The sequence below is a fragment of the Dermacentor variabilis genome, chromosome 3, assembly GCF_050947875.1.
Source record: "Dermacentor variabilis isolate Ectoservices chromosome 3, ASM5094787v1, whole genome shotgun sequence".
Taxonomy (NCBI): domain Eukaryota; kingdom Metazoa; phylum Arthropoda; class Arachnida; order Ixodida; family Ixodidae; genus Dermacentor; species Dermacentor variabilis.
Window position 1 is genome coordinate 149,655,059 of NC_134570.1, and position 24,119 is coordinate 149,679,177.

The following is a 24,119-nucleotide window of genomic DNA, read 5'->3' on the forward strand; positions in this document are numbered from 1 at the left end:
TCCGTAGCAATATAATCTGCGCATTACATGAACCGCCCAGTGCCATTTTTTTCTCTTAATAACAATTAGAAAATCGTCTATGCCCGTTTGCTCTCTGATCCAAACCGCTCTTTCTGTCTCTTAATGTTATGCCTAGCATTCTTCGTACCATCGCTCTTTGCACGGTCCATAACTTGTTGTCAAGCTTCTTTGCCAGTCTCCAAGTCTGTGCCCCATGTGTCAGCACCGGTAAAATACACTAACTGTATAGGTTTCTTTTTCAATGATAACGGTGATCTTCTAGTCAGGACCTCACGATGTCTGCCGCATGTGATCCAACCCATTCTTATTCTTCTTTGAATTTTCTCCTCATGGTCAGGGTTCCCTGTGATTAGTTGATCTAGGTAAACATACTACATCACAGAGTCTAGAGGCTCACTTGCGATCCTGAACTCTTGTTCCCTTGCCCGGTTATTCATCATTATCTTGGTCTTCTGCATATTAATCTTCAACCCCGCTCTTACACTCTCCCTGTTTAAGTCCTCAATAATTTGTTGTAACTCGCCTGCACTTTTACTGAATAGAACAATGTCATCGGCAAACCAAACGTTGCTGAAGTGTTCGCCGTTGAGCATTACTCTTAAACATTCCCAGTTTAATAGCTTGGATACTTAATCCAAGGACGTACTGAATAGCATTCGAGAGATTGTGTCTCCTTGTCTGACCCCTTTCTTTATGGGTATCTTCCTACTGTTATAGTGTAGAATTAAGCTGGCTGTGGAATCTCTGCAGATATACTCCAGGGCATTTACCTAAGCGGTCTGTACTCCTTGATTACGTAATGCCTCTGTGACTGCTGGTGTCTGTACTGAATCTAATGCCTTTTCCTAATCTATGAAAGCCATATAGAGAGGCTTATTGTACTCTGCGGATTTCTCGGTAACCTCATTAATGACATGGATGTGATCTATAGTAAAGCATCCCTTGCTGAAGCCAGGCTGTTCCCTTGGTTCACTAAAGTCCAGTGTTGCTCTTATTATATTGTTACGATGAGTTGCGAAGGTATGGTTTTATTCACAGGAGATGGACGATGGTCGTAGCGTGATCGCAGCGCAGCCCGGCCTCTCAAACTCCTCGTTCTCTTCGTCTTCTCTTCCTTCTCTTCCTGTCCGTGCCTTTCGTATCTGTTACATTTCCCCGCAAGCAGACGAAGCCCGTGGGGCGAGTCAGGATGGACAAGGAGGGTAGAAAGGCTTCAGGCGAGCAATATGAGTCAGCTGAGTTCTGCTTGATCGCCGACCATTGCACAGTAGGCGAGCTATGACGTAAGTGAGTTCGCTCAGGCGGTCCACAACTACATATGGGCCTGAATATTGTAACAGGAACTTTTGGCACAATCCACGCTTGCGTTGCGGTGTCCAAAGAAGGACTAAGTCACCTTTTTGCAGCGATACTTGTACGTGACGGTGGTCGAACCGACACTTTTTTGAGTTTACGACCAGTCCAGCTTTCTCAATGGAGTCGAGAACGAGGCTGAGGCGTTCGTTATGTTCTTCAAACGTGCGACCAAAGATTACAACATCATCGAGGTAACACATGGATATCTCCCACTTTAGACCACGTAGTACTGTGTCCATGAATCTTTCAAAGGTGGCAGGAGCATTGCAAAGGCCAAAAGGCATAACATTAAATTCGAATAGGCCATCTGGAGTCACGAAAGCGGTCTTTTCCTTGTCGGCAGGGTCCATAGGTATTTGGCAATACCCCGATCGCAAATCAAGTGTCGAAAAGTAAGAAGCAGCATGTAAGCAATCAATGACGTCATCGATTCGCGGTAGTGGATAGACATCCTTCTTCGTCACTGCGTTTAGATGTCGGTAATCCACGCAGAATCTCCAGGAGCCATCTTTTTTTCGGACCAGGCTTACTGGGGCTGCCCATGGACTAGATGACTCTTGAACGACACCTTTGTTCATCATCTCCTTTACTTGCTCGGCAATAACTTTGCGCTCGGACGATGACACTCGGTAGGGCTTCTGGCGGATGGGGTGTGCTGAGCCGGTGTCTGTTCTGTGACGAGCGTGGGACGACGGTAAATGAAGGGGTGCATCTCCATGCGTGAAGTCGAATGCAGCCTCATGCCTGGCAAGGACTTGTACCAGTGCTTGCCGTTCCGATGTACTGAGAGCCTTGCTGATCATGCCAAGCATTAGCTCTTCAGAATGGCGATTATCGCAAGGAGAGCAAGATGCAGAGACGTCCGCAGTTAGTGCCGCTATTGAGCTACATGCGGCTTCATCGAAAAGAGCGATTTTCATACCGCGAGGAAGGACAACCGGCGTGGCGGAACAGTTCAGCACCCAGAATGTGGCGACACCTCTCGTCATGCACACGAGAGAGCAGGGCATGAGTATATTTGTTTTAGCACAGTTTACGCGGAGAGGCCTAACTACAAGGTCAACACAATCAGCATCAACAGTAGTTGTAGAAACACGAACGGGCGTCAGGCACCACGATGGTGCAATCACTTCATCAAGAACACTGAGTGTGTCTGTGTCCCCGTCTTCACCACCCAAGCTTTGTTCGGAATGTGCTGATATAAATAACTTGTTGAATGAGATTTCGCCACAACCACAGTCCACGGAAGCGCCGCACTGTTCAAGAAAATCGATACCAAGAATAACGTCGTGCGAACGAGAAAGAACAAGGAATTCCGACACAAACACTTTCCCAGCCAGCAAAACACTCACAGCACAAACACCAAGGGGGTGAAGCCACTCGCCGCCTACTCCACGAAAGGTAATACCGTCGTTCCAAGAAAACATAACTTTGTGGCCTAGCCGGTTTTTGAAAGCGAGGCTCATCACAGACACAGTCGCCCCAGTATCAACTAACGCCATGGTCGGTATACCGTCAATCGAAACATTCACTTTGTTTTTGAACATCACAACAGGCAGAGGTATTTCTTGCGAAGACCATCCGGCGACCGCACCTCCACTGGCCGCGGATGCTAGTTTCCCGGTGGCGGTGAGGAAGAACGGCGCCGAGGGGACGGAGAGCGACGGGGACGGTTATTTGGTGGCGTCAAACTCCGCTCAGATGCTGGCGAATCGCTGCGCCTGGTCTCATGTAAGAAGTGGTCCATTGGGGGCAAATCGGTCGTCCGCAAGTCATATGAAGTACGGGTTCTGGGTGGCGAGAACATCGGTGGTGTTCTATGTGGTTGACGGCCTTGGCGACAATACCGAGCTATATGGCCTGTGGAACCGCAAATGGAGCACACGGGAGGGTCGCGGTTCACAGCGTCTTCCTCAAAACGAATGGTAGGCGGCTGCGGTCGGCGAGAAAGTTCGTTGTCATGTGGATAACGTGTCTCTGCTGCTTGCTGAGGTCCGTTATATCGTTCATAAGTCGCGTCGTGGTAATAGGGTCGGTGCTGTTCTTGTCGCGGCCTGACAGAAGTCACATAGCCTCGGGGGTGAAAACGCGGCTGCTCTCGTTGTGGCCGAGCGTCATAGGTAGGGCCTCTGTTGTAGAGACGTGGCTGCTGTCGGGGCGCGAGTTCATAATCCTCAGTGCCTCTCGCCGCAGGATACGCGGAGAAGGATGCTACGTTAGGCTCGAAATCTGGTGATAGGCGGCAGCTATGAGTGCCTGGATGTGTCACTTGCGCGTGCAGGCTTAGCTCTTCCCGAACTATTTGTCGGATCGTTGATGCCAAATCGAGGGGCTGGTTGGTGTCCACGCTAGCAACTGTGGTCACATTGGCTAGCCTGCCAAACTTCGGCGTGACGCGCCTTGTCTTCAGTTGCTCGAAAGTACGACAGCGCCGAATGATGTCAGCGACGGAAGCCAGGTTGTCTTTTGCGATGAGGAAGTTATAAACATCCTCGGCAATTCCTTTTAGGATGTGCCCGACTTTGTCTTCCTCGGACATTCCAGAGTCCACCATCCTACACAGTTTTATTACTGCCTCCATGTAGGTCGTGCAGGTTTCGCCTGGCACTTGCGCACGTTGCAGTAGCGTCTGTTCTGCCCTTTTCTTTTTCGTCGCGGAGTCGCCGAATCGTTCTTTGAATTCCGAAACAAACCTTCCCCATGTCGTGAACGTTTCCTCGTGATTGTCGAACCACAACAACGCAGTATCCGTTAGATAGAACACGACGTTCGAAAGCTGAGAAGCGCTGTTCCACTTGTTAGCGGCACTCACCTGGTTATAATGGATGATCCATTCCTCGACGTCTTCGTCCGATCTTCCGGCGAAGGGACGCGCATCTCTCAGTTGTAGAAGGGAACTGGTCGGTGCAGCAGTTGGAATGGGCCGTTGTTCGTCTGCGTCGTGGGACATATTCAACTCCGGTGGATTCGGTGGGAGTCCAGCAAGGCGACGGCTCCGTCGAAGAATTTGTGATTCAGCCTCCGTCTTCGGGTGTCGATTACCCCGCACCTTACACCACAACTGTTACGATGAGTTGCGAAGGTGTGGTTTTATTTACAGGAGATGGACGATGGTCGTAGCGTGATCGCAGCGCAGCCCGGCCTCTCAAACTCCTCGTTCTCTTCGTCTTCTCTTCCTTCTCTTCCTGTCCGTGCCTTTCGTATCTGTTACAATATTGGAGATTATTTTGGTAAGTACTTTAAATAATAATGGGAGTAAGCTAATGGGCCTATATTTCTTTCAGTTCTTTAACGTCTCCCTTTTTCTGCATTAGTATAAAGTTTGCATTCTTACAGTTTTCTGGGATCCTTGCAGTTGATAGACACTACGTATAGAGAGCCGCCAGTTTTTCTAGCATTATGTCTCCTCCATTTTTGGTTAAATCGACTGTTATTCCATCTTCTCCTGCCATTTTACCCCGTTTCATGTCTTGCAAAGCCCTTCTTACCCCAACTCAAGTTATAGGAGTTTGTGTATCCTGTACATTATTGTTTCGAATGGAGCACTCGTGAGTCCTCTGGGTACTGTACAGGTCATTATAGAGTTTTTTTGCTGCTTTTATTATATCTTCGAAAATGCTGATGATATTACCCTGCTTATCCTTCAGTGCATACATCTTAGTTTGTCCTATGCCAAGTCTCCTTCTCACTGATTTCATGCTGCGTCCATTTTTTACGGCTTCTTCAGTCTTTCTCATGTTATAATTTTGAATATCACTTATTTTCGCATTGTTCATCAGTTTTGACAGTTCTGCAAATTCTATCTTATCTTTTCACTTGCAGACTTTCATTCTTTGTCGTTTCTTTATTAGGTCCTTTGTAACTTGGGAGAGCTTTCCAATCGGTTGCCTTGGTGCCTTACCTCCCACTTCAATTTCTGCCTCTGAAGCCAGCCTCGTTAGGGTTTCATTCATTACCTCGATGTCATCATCATCATCACTCTGTTGCATCATCGTCACTCTGTTGCACTCTGTTGCTGTTGCATCACTCTGTTGCATTTAATATTACATTTCTCACGGCTGTGCATTTCACTGGGCAATGCTGAAGTAATTTATCTAGCGTGCTCCACTGAGAAGTCCGAGCTCCTGAGAGTTTGGAGAGGAAAGCAAAACCGCACAGTCCCCACCAGCGACGAGTTAAAGCTCAACGTCTACCTTGAGGGGAAGCCAATACCGGAAAACACGCTCATCAGAATCTGCGGATGTTGATACATTCAGACCAACGCTGCACCCACACCCTCGCCCTACTCAAGACATCCACCATACAAGTGGCCCGCATGATCACGCGCATCTCCCACAGACGCCACGGCATGCGAGAGGACGACACACTCAAGCTGGTGAGAAGCCTGGTGGTCAGCCGAGTTCCATACAGCCTCCCATACTACAGTCCCATCAAGAGTGAGGTACAACAGGCGGACGCGATTCTACGCAAAGCCTACAAAACCGAGACCTTCCCCTCCACCCTCCCCACAACACCTCAACCGAAAAGCTCCTTAGGGCTACATAACACCTTCGAGGAATTGAAAGAGGCACAACTAGTCTCACAACAGTGCAGACTACAGCAGACCCCATCTGGCAGGCAGCTCCTGAAGACGCTAGGCTGCGCCGATCAACTTCAAGAGATACAGAGGACCGAAACAATGCCGGACGAGTATCGCAACACACTAAAAGTAGCACCCATACCTTGGAACATGGATCCCTACCTACACAAAGCACGCAAAGAGGGGAGGGCTGAATACCTACAAAAGACACCAGCACCCCAAGAAACGACGGTAAATGTGGACGCAGCCACAAGCGCCAGAGCAGCGGAGCAGGGCAACAGTAACGCGGTAGAAACGGTGATTGATTCGAACCTACGCGAGATCACCAGCGCATCACTACAAGGCTGTACGATAGTCGAGGCTGAAGAAGCGGCCGTCGCTCTAGCGGCAGCGGAGGGATATCGGCCTAAACGGTCTCTAACAATCCTTACAGACTCACAAACGGCGTGCCGCAACTACCTACGCGGCAGAATAGGGCACGGAGCGCTCCGCATACTCCGCCCCGGAGACCACATAACACAACGACAACCAAAAGAAGAACCAATTAGGGATATGTTAGTATGGACGCCGGGACACACGGGAGTTGCAGTGAACCAAGAGGTGGACACGTCAGCTCGAGGGTACACTTATTACCGAGCATCCAACGTAGGCGACCTGGAGGGGACTGAGACAGACTATTCGGCGATGCTAAAGTAATACAAGGGCTGCAGAAAGCGGTATCCACCACCGCACAACTCCCTTAGCAGAGAGAACTCTGTGGCGTGGAGGCAGCTACAAACGGACTCGTACCCGAACCTAAACGTACTCAACAAATGATATCCCACACAATACAATGACAAATGCCCCTGGTGCAACGAAACACCCACGCTGTATCACATAGCGTGAGCATGCCAGAAGATAGACGTGGTACCCGTTATACCAAACCCGAGTGCGGAGAAATGGGAGGGAGTGCTCTCTAGCGATCGCCAGGTCAACCAAGAAGGTCTCATTCGGCGAGCACAACTGGCAGCAGCATCCAACGGACCCCTGGACTAAGGGCAACCGGCCGTTGCGCAAGAAGATGGACGAGGCCATCTGAAGACCGCAGAAGACCAGCAAATCTAGTGCTAATAAAGTTTTTCACTCACTCACTCTCTGTGAATATCTAGCCGGCTTAATTCTCATCCGTCGAGGCCGTAGCGGGTACGTTCTTACTAAGGTATGTTCATCATCTATGTATAAAGAACGCTGTCAGCTCTTAATAATCATTGCATCAAGCATATAGCAGCCAGTGCATTCCACAGCGCTTATGGGATGAAGACTCGGGCGTAGGCTACCACGGTAGAAATAGATCGCCGCTAAACGAGGCTTGCTCATTGAAGAAAATTAAAGGACCATGTTTATAATTCGGAGAAAGTGCAATGTCAGTCATCAGGGCAACCACGGCAAAAGGAAAATGATGCATCTTTAGCAATCATTGACTAAGCTGTCCCAAAAGGGGTGGCCAGCGAATGCAATACTTGTGGATTCCCTAGGGGCGCACCATATATATATATTCGGTCAACACCGGCATAACAAAAATTTCTTGGTCGTCAAATGCCTATGATTCCGTACGAAAACTTTCATTGAGGCCCGTATTCACAGGAAGCTTCTATGCAATAATTGTTCTCATGCTGGACATGATAACGAATGCAGCAGACCAATGGCAATAAGCACTTACAAACGAACAACTTTGTGAGTACGGCCCCAGATGCCTGCGGCATGACGCCTACAAGAGGGAGGACTTAGCGTCAGGCTTAGGCTTGCAGATGAAGGGACCTAAACTCGAGAATTCGCCAATGTACGTACTTAAATAGGGAGCCAAACCCACATAACATGCTGAATTTATTTTTGTAAATTATAGAAGACATCATAGCGCACTCTTTCCACGTACTTCATTCCATGTTAATTTTATTCAAATTATTTAGAATTCAATGTCGACAACTACTCCTTGACGCTGGCCTGAGGCGCTAGTTGGGGCAGTTGTAGAGGATGTTAACGCTGAGGATATCAGTGTCGCTTAGCCCTGTTTTGTTGTAGAGGGGAATCAACACCGTTCCGTCGTTTGCCGTCATAGTGGTAAGTCCTTGTTCACGGGCGAACGCATGTCCACCATATAACATGACCGAATTGGTGTCGAAAGGAACAAAGTTGTCGTGTTTGCCAGGGTGCAACTTTTGAAACTGGGATTCGTACTCTGCAGGAAGAGAAAATACACACATATCAGGAAGCGAAAACACGCTCGAAACGACGTACTGCCATCTCGTACAGCCAGTGAAATGTTACCATTGTTTCAAAAATAATCACAACTTTAATAAACTATTAATTGCAGCCAGAGTTTAAGATGGCAAACAGTACACAAAATCTAAATTCTAACTCTCAACTTACACAGAAGTTTCGCTTATTCGACACTAGTAACAGACCAAACGAAAGCGCACGCAACAACGTATGTCTTCACTGTCACCAATTTAGGATGCAAATCATGTTGAAGTGATCGCACAATTTGGTTGTGAAGCATGAGAATTAAATTTTGTCTAAACAATATTCTTTAAGGTGAAGCTTAGTTGGTCTACACCCTAGTGTATGTGTACGTCACGTACGTATGAGTAACGTCTCTCGTCCAATTGACATTATGGTCCACTAGTTACGCACGCATTCTGAGCCAACACTCCAGAACGTGTAACTGTCACCCAACGGATTTAGTGTAAGCAAGAAACGCATTAAGATATGTGCCCTACTTTCCCATGCGAAAATTATACATCACATCCGTTCTTCTGACCCAGAGATCAAACAGATTGAGGAATTGATGCCATGCGCGTTTTATCCGCTGCTGCAGCTTCCGCGCCAACTCAAGCAATTTTGACGTCCCTTGGATTCAAACACCACGTTGGATCTGTGTGTTTTCTTTCGTGTTGATCCATGTGACCCAGTTAACAGAGTATTCTGAGGAACTTTTTGTCCACTCGAACTTACCGGGGTCAATATTTTCCTTGATGATGGTGATGTACTGGTCCCTGTCTGGCCGCATCTGCTCGTGGAAGAACCCGACTGCGTGGAGAAGCTCGTGCTCTATAGTGCTCAGATAAAGGCAGCCATTTCCGAGCGACACTGGCTGTACTCCGCGGAGATGACCGACCTCAGCATAGCAACTGCAAGATATCGCTCGAATAAACTACTGAGAAATGAACAGGGGCTTGGGGCATGTAGGTGGGAAAATCTTTGTGTAGAATTAACAGTTCACGATCGCCATACAAAGAATTTTTCTAATGCAAATGTTTTTAACAATTGGTCAGTTATTGCGTCGGTAGTCCTCAGCGTATCTGCTCATGTTGTACTTGTCGCACACATGACACATGAAGAGCCGGTTCCCTGAACGCTCTCGAATGAGAAATTTTCTCACGTAAGGACATTTTTTCGACACGGACCAGGAAGCATAAATTATGAGCTAAGTACATATAAAACTGAGAGCCCATGTTCAGAAAAGTCTCCATAGGCTGTTCGTAAGAGGAACTCCTGGCCGATCATGCGATTGGACATACCATAACGAACGGAGAAGGGCAAGCAGAAAACTAATCTTACCAGCTAAATTATTTGTGAGTTGGGCATCAGGGTCCTTACTAAAAAACTAGTGCTAAATTTGAAGTGTCTGTAAGAGTAAATGCCAGATATTTGGGATGTTGGACGTAATATTAGCGAATGCAGCAAGCACTGGCAAGCAGAATTTACGATGGAACAGCAATGTACATTCGGCCTTCTCCCTACTAACAACAACACCAGAACGTGAGACCATTACGGCATTCGCGATTCTCCTGTGATAGACATTTATGCTAAAATTAGTGCAATAATGTTTTACGCCACAGTGAATGAACTACCACCGCAATGATGGGCATATACAGACATTCTTACCATTTCGCATGGTGTCACTCGGAAGCGACACTTATGTTATTCATCCTTGTCGTTCAGCTTTGCTGTTTGCCATCTGCACTGCGTTTCTTTAGGAGAGCTGAGCACTTTCGTCTGACGACTAATTCTTTCACTACTACGTTATTCTGAAAGCATAATAGTGTCTCAGCTATAAAAATGCATGACACTGAATTCAGATTACATTTGTAGCGTAAAGTTTGCCGTGTACGATTCTTTTTCATTCTTAATTCGAAAGAGCTAAGAGGACGCTTCAGCTCGAGCCCAACTTCGACGCGGCCTATTCAAATAATGAAAAACGCAAAAGCGTTTTTCTGACATAACCCTGGGACCGATTTTAATGCAATTTGTTGCATTTGAGAAAGACCGTTAAACTCGAGTGACGGTTGGAAGCGGAATTTCGATTTAGGGCCGGAATTTCGTTTAAAAGATTTACAAATATTCGACAGTTCGAAAAAATATAGAAGTACGAAGTTTACAAATCCATAGCTCTGCATCAAAAACAGATATCGCGGTTATGTAAAGGGCATCCATTAGATCATTCAAAGCCGACAAATTCGATATGTCAATTTACATCTTACGTCAATTCGTTAGATTGTTTACAGAGGTTCTGCAAAAGCTATATTTACATATTACTAAATGTTTTGAGATTCATGTGCAACATATTGACACAAAGATGTAAGGCTCCCGCACGCAGGAAAGCGCGCGCAAAGGTCGGCGCCACGAAAGACGATGAAGTGCGTAAGCTGCACGCTCTTGTTCTTGCCCGCCATTAAAGAGAAGCGTATATTTTGCAAGACTCCGTCTCCAATCTACGTTACATTCTTCTGGTGGAGGTGCGGGGTAAAACACCTTCAACTCCTTGGAGGTGCTCGATCAGCGGCAGCAGCTCAGCGTCACCGCGCTGGTGCTCAGCCATCTTTATGGCGTCGATAACGCCGAAAAATGGCAAGTCATGGTCAGAGTCCGATGACGTCGTAGGGAGTGGCGCGCGTGCCAAACAGTCAGAGTCATTGTGCTTTCTTCCAGATTGGTAGACAACTGTATTATCGTACTCTTGTAAGCGCAGTCTCCAAAGGGCTAGTCTGCTTGAAGAATCCTTGAGGTTGGCATGCCAGCACAGGGCGTGGTGATCGCTGACAGCCTTAAAGGGTCTACTGTACAAGTAGGGTCGGAATTTACCAATTGCCCGCACAACCGCTAAGCATCCTTTCTCAGTGGTTGAGTAGTTTTTCTCAGCCTTGGTGAGACTGCGGCTTGCATAAGCAATGGTGCGTTCCGCACCAGCTTGCCACTGCACAAGAACTGCGCCGAGACCCACATTGCTGCCGTCTGTAGGAATTTCAGTGTCAGCGTCTTCGTCGAAATGAGCAAGTATTGGGGGCTTCTTACAAACGCTTACACATTTCATTGAACGATTGCTGCTGCTTGTCCGCCCAAATGAAATGTGCATCATCGCGTGTAAGCCGTGTCAGAGGCTCAGCAATTCTTGAGAATCCCTCGACGAAGCGCCTATAATATGCGCACAAACCAACTAAGCGTTGGAGAGCCTTCTTGTCTGTGGGTGGTGAAAACACGGCGACGGCAGCTAACTTGTCGGGGTCTGGTCGGACGGCTTGAGGACCAACGACATAGCCAAGAAAATTGAGCTCTTGGACCCCGATGTAGCATTTTTCAGGCTTGATGGTGAGGCCGGCAGTATAGATCGCAGCGAGGACACTCTCGAGTCGTGCGATATGTTCGTCAAACGTGCTCGAGAACACGACCACGTCGTCCAGGTATACGAGGCAGGTTTGCTATTTGAGTTCAGCAAGCATGGTATCCATCATCCGCTGCAAGGTGGCAGGTGCGGAACAGAGACCGAAGGGGAGAACTTTGAGCTCATAAAGCCCGTCAGGTGTCACAAACGCTGTTTTTTCACGATCCTGTTCATCAAATTCGATTTGCCAATACCCTAATTTAAGATCCAACGAGGGAAAGAAAACTTGGCATGTTGTAGACGATCGAATGCATCGTCGATGCGTGGCAATGGATAAACATCGCGCTTGGTGACACGGTTCAACTTTCTGTAAGCTGCACAAAAGCGTAGTGTGTTGTTTTTCTTTCTGACAAACACTACAGTGGAGGCCCACGGGCTGGTGCACGGCTGGATCACGTCGTGTTGGAGCATCTCTTTCACCTGATTCTTCATCGCTTCCCGTTCCACTGGAGACACTCTGTAAGGATGCTGACGAACAGGACGTGCGGACTCGTGCGTAGTAATGCGGTGCTTGATGATGGACGTGCGCTGCACTTTTAATGACGTTGAAAAACAGTCCGCAAATTTATTCACGAGACTCAGTTGACGGTCTTTCTGACGGTCTGGCAGAGCAGCGTTAACATGAATCCATTCTTTTAGGTTGGGGAACTCAGATTGCTGAGACGATGCGGTTTCCAATGTGGCAATGTCAGTAACGTCAGTGATTTCTCGAAGAAATGCGATGGTCGTTCCTCGCGGTACATGCCGATACTCGTAGCTAAAGTTTCTTAGCAAAACAACTGGACATTTGTTTCGCAGCTGAAGAAGCCCTCTGGCTATACAAATGTGGTGCTCAAGAAGCAGGGGCATGTGTGGCTCAGCAATTCATTCGGCATCGTCTTCCACGTCACATCGGACAAGGATAAGCACGCTGCTCTTGGGTGGCAACGTGACGTGATCGTCAGCTACGCGAAGCGCAATATCACGGTCGTTGTCATTACTGTTCGCTATGGCTTGCGTAGTAACGAAGCTGACTGTAGACTGTTGCAACTCGATGATGGCACCGTTCGGCTGAAGGAAATCCATGCCGAGTATAAGGTCCTCTGAATGTTCAGGAAGTATGACGAAGTCGCCGATGTACGTGAAGCGCCGGATGTTGACTCGAGCCGTGCATTGGCCCTTAGGAGTTATGAGATGCCCTCCTGCAGTACGAATGTGAGTTCCGGTCCACTGCGTCGAAACTTTGTTCAGTATGCGCGCGAGATTCTGGCTCATAACAGACGTGTCCGCACCCGTGTTGATTAACGCCGTGACTTCGTTGTCATCTATGATAACTGGTACGTCGCAGCATACTGACACGGAACTACACTGCTTTCTCTGCGCCTCAATTACGTCATATAGCGGTCGTCGTAGTGGAGGATCTTCAGCGTTCGCAACGTCAGCGACCTGACCTCCATAGGCCGCTGGACTCAATCTTCCCGGAAGGCTGGGCTGTGTGAGTGGCGCCTCGTCGCTCTCGGCGTGAATAGGGGGCTGGAAGACCTGTTTTGGGCGGGTAACGATGACCGGGGTTCACGGAATCGTGGGGAAAACGAGGTCCTGGCGTCCGCGGGGTATGCTTCAATCCCCAGCGGGCGTTCGCCATTGCGCGGGCACGGCGAATTCAGTGAAAATCCACAGAGCCCAACCCGGCGGTAAGGACACGCCCTGTAGAGATGATCGGCTTCACCGAAACGGAAACACAAGGGCCTCCGGTCTGCGGTGCGCCATACGTCGCTCTTGCGGGATGGTCGTGTTTCAACCATGAATGGCGTGCGACGGGGCCTGAAGTCGCCAGTTGCTTGTTCAACGGCGCGCGCACCTTGAAATTCCGGGACGTCGCTCACATCGCGAAAAATCGAGGACAACGAACTTTGCGCAGCTTCCGCATACGACATGCGAGGTTGTGGCTGCCGTACCTCGTGCTGTGGTGTCTCGCTTCGCTCTGGGACTTGGACTGGCTGCCTGATTTCCTCCCGGACGGCCTCAGCCAAAGCGAGTCGCTTTACCGATGCTGGAGCCACCTGGAGCTTTTGGAGCTCTCCTCGAACAATAAGCCTAATGAGCTCCCGCAAGGCGTTCGCATTGTCCAGGGGTATAGCGAGAGTCACACGATAGGGTCGACACGTCGCGGTTGTACTGCCTTTTTCGCTGGTGCAGTGCCTTTTCCATTGATACAGTTTCCGCAAGAAACTCTGCAACGGTTTTTGGTGGGTTGCGTATTAGGGCACCGAATAACTCTTGCTTGACACCGCGCATCAAGTTTCTGAGCTTCTTTTCTTCCGGCATGGACGGATCTGTGCGTCGGAAAAGTCGGCACATATCTTCGACAAACATTGCGATGCTTTCGTTCAGCCTACGTACTCTCGTCTGAATTGCAGATTCAGCTCGCTCCTTGCGATCGAGGCTGCCGTATGCGCCGATCAGCTGCCGTCGGAATTCGTCACATGTCAGTAGATGGGGCCGCCTCACGGTTCTCAAACCATGTCCGCGCATAGTCCTCGAGCGCAAAGTAAGCGCCGCGTAGCTTGCGCTCTGGAGTCTAGCCATTGAATTCTGCGACACGCTCAAAGTGATCGAGCCAGTCCTCTACATCCTCGAAGGTGTCCCCATGGAAGGACGTGGGTTTTCGCGGCTGGTTGAGGACGACCTTGGTCGGCGCGGTCGAAGAATAAGATGGAACCAATGTATTCATCCTTCTGACTTGATTGGGTAGAGGCTCGTGCTCAGGCGGCAGTCCTTGAAGTCGGCGGCTTGTCCGTTCGTGCACAGGATTCAGCTCGACCGGCCAAGCCCCACTGGGCTTATAGATGGTGTTCGAGCTGGAAGTGGTAACATGTACACCGCACCTCCACCAGAAAAATCTAACGTCGATTGGAGACGGAGTCTTGCAAAATATACGCTTCTCTTTAATAGCGGGCCAAAACAAGAGCGTACGTACCTCTTTGTCGTGCCGTCGACGCTACGCCAAGACATTTTTCAAGCCTGCCATGATGAGCCATGCGCGGGACACCTGGCATTCGCTAAGACATTAGAGAGGATATGACAGAAGTATTACTGGCCCCGGCTTTATTCTTCTGTGGAACGGTACGTAAAGACCTGCCGCGATTGTCAGCGCCGCAAGAAACCACGAGATAAACCGGCTGGCTTTCTCCATCCTGTGGACCCTCCTCAAGTACCATTCCAACAAATAGGAATGGATCTACTTGGGCCATTCCCAGTGACCTCTTCGGGCAACAGATGGATAGTCGTGGCTGCCGACTACTTAACCCGGTATGCCGAATCCGAAGCTATTCCTAAAGCGAATTCCTATGAAGTGGCCAAGTTCATTGTACGCCCCATCGTCCTGCAGCATGGTCCACCTTCTGTTCTCATCATCGATCGAGGTACAGCATGTACAGCGGAACTTATGCAGGACGTTCTCCAGCTGACGCATAGCTCTCGCCGCTAGAGCACTGCGTATCATCCTCAACCCAATGGATTAACGGAACGTCTGAACAGAACGCTGGCTGATATGCTCTCCATGTATGTCGACGTAAAGCACAAGACGTGGGACGAGATCTTACCCTATGTGACTTTCGCGTATAAGAATGCTGGACAGGAGACTACACAGTTTAAGCCATTCGAACTTGTATACGGGCGCCACGTCACGTCAACACTTGACGTCATGCTACCTCTGGCTGAAAGTAGCCCGACCAGCGAACACGTGAAGGAGCTCGTACAAAGAGCCGAAGAGGCACGCCAGCTTGCTCGGCATCATATCCGGAGCCAATAGCATACCGACATTTTTCGATATAACCAGGGTCGACGCGACGTCCATTACAATACCGGCGCCTGCGTGTGGGTCTGGACGCCCGTCCGTCGCCGTGGACTCTCGGAAAAATTGATCCGCCGGTATTTTGCTCCCTAAAAGGTTACCCGCGGCCTCACTGACCTGACCTACGAAGTCGTCCCCTGCAGTTCTAATCCCGGTTCACTCTGTCGTCGTCCTCACTGTGAAGTTGTTTATGTAGTGCGCATGAAACCGTAGTATGCGCGTACGTGAACGCCGAAATGCACCTGAGGAGCTCCATTTCTTATGTCTTTCAAAGGCTTTTTTGACGTGACCGAGACGGTCACTTTTCGCATGTGTGTGTTTGGGGGGGGGGCAATTGACACAAAGATGTGGGGCTCCCGCACCTCAGGACGGCGCGCGCAAAGGGCGGCGCCACGGAAGACGATGAAGTGCGTAAGCTGCACGCTCTTGTTCTGGCCCGCCATTAAAGAGAAGCGTATATTTTGCAAGACACCATCTCCAATCTAGGTTACAATATCAATTTTGTGCGCATTAGATGTACTATTAGATGCAATTCACACAATTGTATTATCATTTTTGGTTGCTGAGTTAAAGAGTTGTAAAATTGACAGTTTCGTATTTTGAGAATTTTCGATTTTTGAATATTTTACTAAAGAATTAACGACCTAAATCGATAATTCAAAGCCAACAGTCACTAGATTGCACGTTTTTATTGTAAATGCAACAAACGTCGTCAAATTTGTGTCAGTGGTTGCCGAAAAAAACGAATTCTCCTCTTACATGTATTTATATAGGAGCAGCCGAGCTAAAGCTTCGTCTTAAGGACCACATGTGTCAAAAATCCGGCTTCGACGTCCAGCGTCGGATGTCTCGACAAAAAGATATTCGAACCACGCATAACCAGGCCCTCCATGTGGCGCAAGGAAGCTGCTGAACTAATTAAATTTCTCAAGCTAAAATACGCAGAAAAATCGTAAAGTACGACTCACACGCAGCCTACGGACATGATAGCGTCGGATTGTAATATTAATATACGAGAAAACATAATTTAGTTACGCAAAAACTGAAACAAACCCGTTTTCCAGCGTTTCTACCATATATATATATATATATATATATATATATATATATATATATATATATATATATATATATATATATATATATATATATATATATATATAGAGGCATGGTAGCTCTGCTGGAACGATGTGCTCAAACCCGTTTGTTTTTGCCATACAGATCGCCGCCCTACTGCTCACACCAGCCGGGTACGAAGGAAGAGGCCAGGATGTGAAAGCAAACTCGACCTATCTTCCAGGGTATCTTGGATCCCAAGTGCCTACCGCGCCATTCTATCTGGACAAGCCCGATATACAGCACCATTACAGTGCAACAACAACGCTGGATGACGTCACGGACTTCAGCGCCACCACAGCGAGTCTATGGGCACCACCGACCATAAAAGGAGGCGACAGACTGCGGCGGACCACTGGGCATGGTAGCTCTGCTGGAACGATGTGCTCAAACCCGTTTGTTTTTGCCATACAGATCGCCGCCCTACTGCTCACACCAGCCGGGTACGAAGGAAGAGGCCAGGATGTGAAAGCAAACTCGACCTATCTTCCAGGGTATCTTGGATCCCAAGTGCCTACCGCGCCATTCTATCTGGACAAGCCCGATATACAGCACCATTACAGTGCAACAACAACGCTGGATGACGTCACGGACTTCAGCGCCACCACAGCGAGTCTATGGGCACCACCGACCATAAAAGGAGGCGACAGACTGCGGCGGACCACTGGGCATGGTAGCTCTGCTGGAACGATGTGCTCAAACCCGTTTGTTTTTGCCATACAGGTGAGCAAACGTTTTGGGAAATGCCTAAAATCCAATGAATTGTGCCTAATTGTGCTGCCATGCCCAAGGCTGCTTTCAAATTTGTTATGTGACTTTTGCGTGCATGTTTCTAAATTGCTGCTTATAGCAGGGGATGTGGAAAGTAACCCTGGGCCTGATTATGATCAATTTTCCAAGCAGCTAAAACAAATTGCAGACGACCTTCGTGTTATTAAGGAAGAACGTCTAACATCCATCGACTTAAAACTTGACAGCCTAAGCAATCTCGATACCAAGGTTTCTACATGCATGGAACAAATTAATAACCTCCAGAAAGCACTAATATCACTTGAACTAAAAGTGGACGATCTTGAAAATCGCTCAAGAAGATCAAATCTAATTGTTTACGGTCTTCCCGAGGAAGCTAAGGAAAACGAAGGCTCACTTGAACACAAAGTGCACGAAAAAATTCTTAAAAGTGTCCTCGAAGTCGAAGATGTAACGATTGAAAGGATTCACAGATTGGGCAGGCCAGCAGCTAAAAAAACCAGACCGGTTATCTTGAAGCTCCGGGACTACCGCGACAAAACACAAATCCTAAGCAACTGTTATAAGCTGAAGGGGAGCAGTTTTTCAATCGGCGAAGATTTTTCATGGCGTGTAAGAAACATCCGGAAGAAACTGTGGAACTACGCGAAAGCTAGAAAAGAATCTGGGGACAAGGTATCGCTGTCCTACGACAAACTGCGTATCAATGATGACCTCTACCGATGGGATGACGAAACAAATGATGTGGCTCTAATCCAAACGCATTCAGCTACCTCGAGCAAAAAAAACCAGGAAGCAGAAAGGCAAACAACGCGCACTCGGCGCAACGCGCCACGTCAGAAATAACTTTCTGCAATATTAATGCGCGTAGCATACTAAAGAAAACTGACTTCCTTGAGGCATTACTTCTTGGTATCGAACCAGATTTTGTTGCTCTAACTGAGACTTGGCTAACAATCGATATCAGGGATGCTGAAATCACACCACCAAACTACGTAATCGTACGGAAAGACCGATTAACACGTGGTGGCGGCGTCGCCTTATTGATTAAAAAGGATATCCCTTATATCGTATTACCTGATGTCACAGGAGTGGAAGGAATCTTTTGTAAACTAACATTTTCTACAAGCAATATTGTCGTCGGCTGTATTTATCGTAGTCCCTCATGTGAGGTTGAAGTGATGGAAAGACTGTGTTTGTATGCGCAAAATAACGTTTTGGGGGCCAGACTAATACTTCTAGGGGATTTTAACTTGCCTGATGTGAACTGGCAAACATTTGAACACCACTCACCAAGTGCTGATATGCTTTTCGAACTCATGCTTTCATTGAATCTTAGCCAAATCGTAACAGAGCCCACACGTGTTCAAGGAACTACTTCCAACACACTTGATTTAATTTTTTTGAGCCATCATTTTCCTTTAGAGCAAACGCGCCTTGAACTCATTAATGGCATGTCTGATCATAAGATTACTCTATGTGTTGTACCTGCTCAGAATACATTTTCTTCCCAACCACGCATCACTTACCCGGACTTCAGTAGAGCAGACGATACGAGTATTATTGACTACTTATCTAACGAACTTACCGCCTTTGAAGAACTTTCAATACGTTCCACTACAAACATCGAAACGTTGTGGCATGGTTTCAAAAAAATCATGTTTCATTGTATTTCTAAGTATGTACCTTCTAAAGTTAAAAAAACGAGAAAGCACAATCCCTGGATCTCACGTGACATCATTCATGCCAAACGTAAAGTCAAACGTCTGAAAAAATCAATGAAAATAGCACCTAAACCTTCATCTCGAAGTAATCTTACTCTGGCTATCCAAGACATGAAATCTAAAATAAAGACAGCGAAGTCAAACTTTTACACAAACACACTTCAAGGATTTCTAAGAAATTCACCGAGCAAATTCTGGAACTACCTTAATCCTAAGGCATCAAGTGATCCCCAAGTGTCACCCGAAACTAGCAAACAAACCGCTAATTCACTAAATAACTACTTTTCTTCTATCTTCACATCTGACGATGGGAAACTACCCCAAATTGACATCACCGTTAACAGCACACTAAGCCCCCTCACCGTCACGGAGGCCGGAGTACTGAACCTTCTCCTAAACCTGGACACAAAAAAAGGGCCAGGCCCGGATAAAATACCCAACGCTTTCTTGAAACGATACGCAGAATGGATGACGAAGTACCTTTGTATAATATTTAACAAATCATTATCATCATCTGTTCTTCCACAGGACTGGAAATCCGCAAAAGTTGTCCCAATACATAAGTCAGGCTCCAAAGACGACCCGTCCAACTTTCGGCCGATTTCACTTACGAGTACCGTGTGCAAACTTCTAGAACACATCATACTAAAACACATAACCGTTTTCTTAGACCAGGAGAGTATCATATCACCATATCAACATGGCTTTCGCAGAGGCCTTTCTACAGTCACTCAACTACTGGAACTAACCCACGACATATCATTTAATATCGACCAACACAGACAAACAGACCTCATCCTACTCGATTTCTCGAAGGCATTTGATCGGGTATCACACAAAAAGCTCATAAGGAAACTTCAGGCTACATTAGGTACAGGCCCCATAATTGACTGGATTTGCGACTATCTTACTAACCGTACCCAGTTTGTGGAAGTGAATGGACAGATTTCCCAGACAGCCCGGGTAACATCGGGAGTCCCCCAAGGAAGCGTTCTGGCTCCCCTTTTATTTCTAATTTTTATTAATGACCTACCCGCAAAAATCACAGGAAACATTAGGCTATTTGCAGACGACTGCATCCTTTATCGAAATATTAACTCATATGATGACCATATAACATTAAACAACGACTTGAAAGCTGTGTCTAACTGGTGCGCCCACTGGCAGATGACCATCAATACTAAGAAATCTGCTGTTCTTTCAATCACCAGAAAAAAAAATAACTCGAGCTTTATGTATACCGTTAACGACGTGCCACTAATACGAGTTCATGAACACAAGTACCTCGGATTAACGTTAACACATGACTTCAGATGGAACTCCCATATAAATAATGTTACAGCAACTGCAATGAAACGCCTTTTCTTTCTTGGAAGACACCTCCGACTAGCACCACCCGATACAAAACTTCTTGCTTACAAAACTTTCGTCAGGTCAGTCCTTGAGTACGCAAATGTTATCTGGTTTCCACATACTAAACAACTAATTAAAAAACTAGAAGGTGTACAAAGGAAAGCTCTACGGTACATATACAATAAACATAAATTAACAGACTCGCCCACCGAACTACTTAACAAAGCCGGAATCCTAACAGTACAAAACCGAGCTGTACTAGCCCGTTCTAAACTTATGTACCAGCTGTTACACAACAAGCTTAAGATTGATACCTCTAGATACATCTCCAGAAATGAAACACGGCCAACGCGGCATAAGAACACACAAACACTCAATGAGCATTCTTTTCATACCGATTGCTTTAAGAATTCATTCTTTCCTTTAGCGATAAGAGAATGGAATCAACTGAGTGAATCCATTAGTAACAGCTCCTCATTAGATACATTTGCTAATTCAGTGGAAGAACACCTTCTTGCCTTACAGCTCTGACTTACATAGTCAGGTTTGTTACCGATCTTCATAGCCTAACACTTTAATCTATGAGTGTTCCTTTTGTATGATGCATCATACGCATGACTGCATACTGTTTGTCATGTTCATTAGGTATTGTATATCACAGGTGATTTCAGGTGTTTCTTTTTCTTTTTTCGTGTTTGGTTTCTTGTTTCCTCAGATTCTTCCTTGTTATAGTATATTGTACCCAAATATTGCATTTGTGATGAACTGCTTCATTCTTTTGTTTAGTGAAACTAAAACCTTTGCAATAACACACTTATGATTATATAATCTATATATACACTTGTTCGCAAATACTACCATATGTACTTGCCCTTCCTGTTATAATCCCATGAGGGATTGACAGTATGTGAAATAAATATATATATATATATATATATATATATACCGACCACGGCGTCCGCCATTTGCGCGCGCCGGTGCGCGAATATCTTGGAGGCCACGGAGCGGCACGCCCGGTTCCTTCCAATACCTCCAGAAGGCGCTTGCCTCCGTCGCATCGCGGCACACGCTTGAGGCCACGTTTCAGCCAGAAAGCGCGCGTTCGTGCATAGCGTTCGCCGCCAGCATTTCCCAGTAAATATCGTCGCTTAGGGTCCGGCATTTTTCATGTCTGGCTTGAGTCAGCCGATCGAATCGCTTCGAGTACATTCCGAAGGCGTCGAAGGTGTTCGTCAAAAGTTTCCGAAAAGATAACGACATCATCTAGATAGACGAGGCAGCTTTTCCATTTGAGGTCAGCGAGAACTGTATCCATCATTCGCTGGAATGTGGCTGGCGCGGAACAGAGGCCGAAAGGGAGTACTCTAAATTCGTAAAGGCCGTCCGGAGTCACAAACGCAGTTTTCTCGCGGTCCCGGTCATCTACTTCAATTTGCCAGTAGTCATATTTAAGATCGATAGAGGGGAAATACTTCGCACACCTCAGCCTATCCAGAGAATCGTCGACACGAGGCAACGGGTACACGTCTTTCTTTGTGACGTTGTTTAGCTTCCGGTAGTCAACACAAAACCGAAGCGTGCCATCTTTCTTTTTAACAAGAACGACTGGCGATGACCAGGGACTACATGAAGGCTGTATTACGCCGTCTTCAAGCATATCCTTCACCTGCGTTTAAATCGCGTGTCGTTCGGTCGGGGAAACACGATAAGGCTGTTGCTGTATGGGGGGCACGTCGTCATAGGTGATGATGCGGTGTTTCGTAATCGACGTTTGACGTATCTTCGACGACCTTGCAAAGCAAGAGTGGAACTCGAGAAACAGCTCGCGCAGGGGTTGTTTGTTCTCTTCCGGAAGCGTTGGACTAATGGCGACTTTGCTTATAGGTGCTTCAGCAGTGTCGATTGCCTCGGAAACAAAACACACAGTGACATCGGCGATCGGGTCGGCGTAGGCGATGACAGTACCGGGGAAAAGGTGCCGGTGTTTGTAGCTGAAGTTCGTGATGAGAACCTCACAGTGGCCATCATGGAGATCAATAAGGCTTCTTGCTACGCAAACACCTTGAGAAAGCAGGAGAGAGCAATTGCTTTCTGCGACCGCTTCATAGTGTGAGAGTCTGTCACATGCCACCTGAACCAAGACACTTGCACGTGGTGGTAACGTCACAGCGTCGTCGATGGCACGAAGAGATGCTCGAGCGTAGACGGTGTTGGTCGTCGCTGCGGCGCTCTTTGTCGAGAAAGTGACGAGGCGTTGTCGAATGTCGATGATAGCTCCGTGCTCTCTGAGAAAGTCCATGCCGATGATTAGGTCTCAAGAACCCTAAGGGAGAATGCTCAAGCTGGCAGCAAACGAAGAGCCGCGAATCTGTATTCTTGCAGTCCACATGCCGAGTGGTGTGACGATGTGCCCGCCAGCTGTACGAACTAGCGTTTGATTCCAAGGCGTCGTCACTTTCTTCAGAAGGGTGGCCACCTTTTCCCTGATTATAGAAGAATCCGCTCCAGTGTCCACTAAAGCAGTCAATTCACGACCTTCGAGCAGTACAGGAACGTCCAAGGAAATTCTGCTTCTGTAATCAGCAGGTACTGTCGTCGTCGATGTATCGTCGATCCGCGTACGCGTCAGTAGAGGTCCTTGAGCACGTCCAGACTGACCGGCCTCGCCCCCGAAGGCCGCTGTGGTTAATTTTCCCGACGAGCTGGGCGCAGCCGGCGCGGGCTGGGCGCGGGCTTGGCGCATGGTCCCCGCATCACGCTCGAATACGTACGGCGAGTCGGAGAAAACCGCCGCGGCGAAGGGTAGCATGACTGGTGTCGAGTTGATGGGGACTGCTGAGCAGCGTATTCTTCAAATTCAGGAGGACGCTCGCCGAACCTAGGCCGTGGCGAGTTTGCTGAAAATCCGCGTAGTCCGAGCTCTCGATAGGATCACTGTCGGTAGATGTGCCCAGCTTCACCACAGTGAAAGCAAAGGGGACGGCGATCAGGTGCCCGCCCAACACGTCTGATTTCGTTGGGGCCTGTCGGGGGTCCTGGTAATAGGAGGCCGCTTGGACGGGCTGTAGCATGGCCTGGCACGCGGTGCGAAGCGGGGAGGGTGGTGGGGCAGGTTGCCTCAAAGCTTGCGAATACGGCATACGGGAGCTGCCAGTACTTAGTGGTCGAGCTTCTGTGTTGAAAGCTGGTTCTCTTAGCGCTTGCTGGACTTCGTCACGGAGAACGCTGAACAAGGAGTTGAGCGTCGGCTGTGAGGGTACCGACAGTTTCTAGAGCTCTTCGCGGATTACTGAAAGAATGAGCTGTCGAAAGAAGTCGACGTGGCCCCCGAGAGCTCGGAAGAAGTCCGTAGGTGAGGCAGCGTTCACTTCACGTTCGTATGATGGTCCCTGCTGCCGAAGCGTCTGTTCCATGGTGACGGCCTCGAAAGAAATTCTGACACAGTCTTGTGAGGACTACTCACGAGACCGCCGAACAGCTGCCCTTTCAATCCACGCATCAGGTACCGCACGTTGTTTTCTTCCGCCATGCTGGGGTCGGCTCGTCGAAACAGACGCGTCATGTACTCGACATAAATTGCGACACCTTCATTCGGCATTTGTATACGGGACTGGAGATCACGCTCAGCTCACTCTCAGCGATCAGGGCTCGCCTACGTCTCACGAATCCGGCGTTTGAATTCTGCCT

At 47.9% G+C, this 24,119-nt stretch overlaps 1 protein-coding gene across 1 annotated transcript in view; it reads right to left on the reverse strand.

Annotated features, from left to right (window-relative positions):
* Nucleotides 1–7,818: 7,818 nt before the first annotated feature.
* Nucleotides 7,819–24,119, reverse strand: part of LOC142576392 (astacin-like metalloprotease toxin 5) — a 65,194-nt gene continuing 48,893 nt past the window's right edge. Inside the window, exons 5-6 of the mRNA XM_075686509.1 lie at nt 8,948–9,123; nt 7,819–8,171 (exon numbers count right to left, since the gene is read on the reverse strand). Coding sequence (XP_075542624.1) covers nt 7,945–8,171; nt 8,948–9,123 — 403 coding nt within the window. The 3' untranslated portion in view covers nt 7,819–7,944. The remainder of the gene's footprint in view (nt 8,172–8,947; nt 9,124–24,119) is intronic.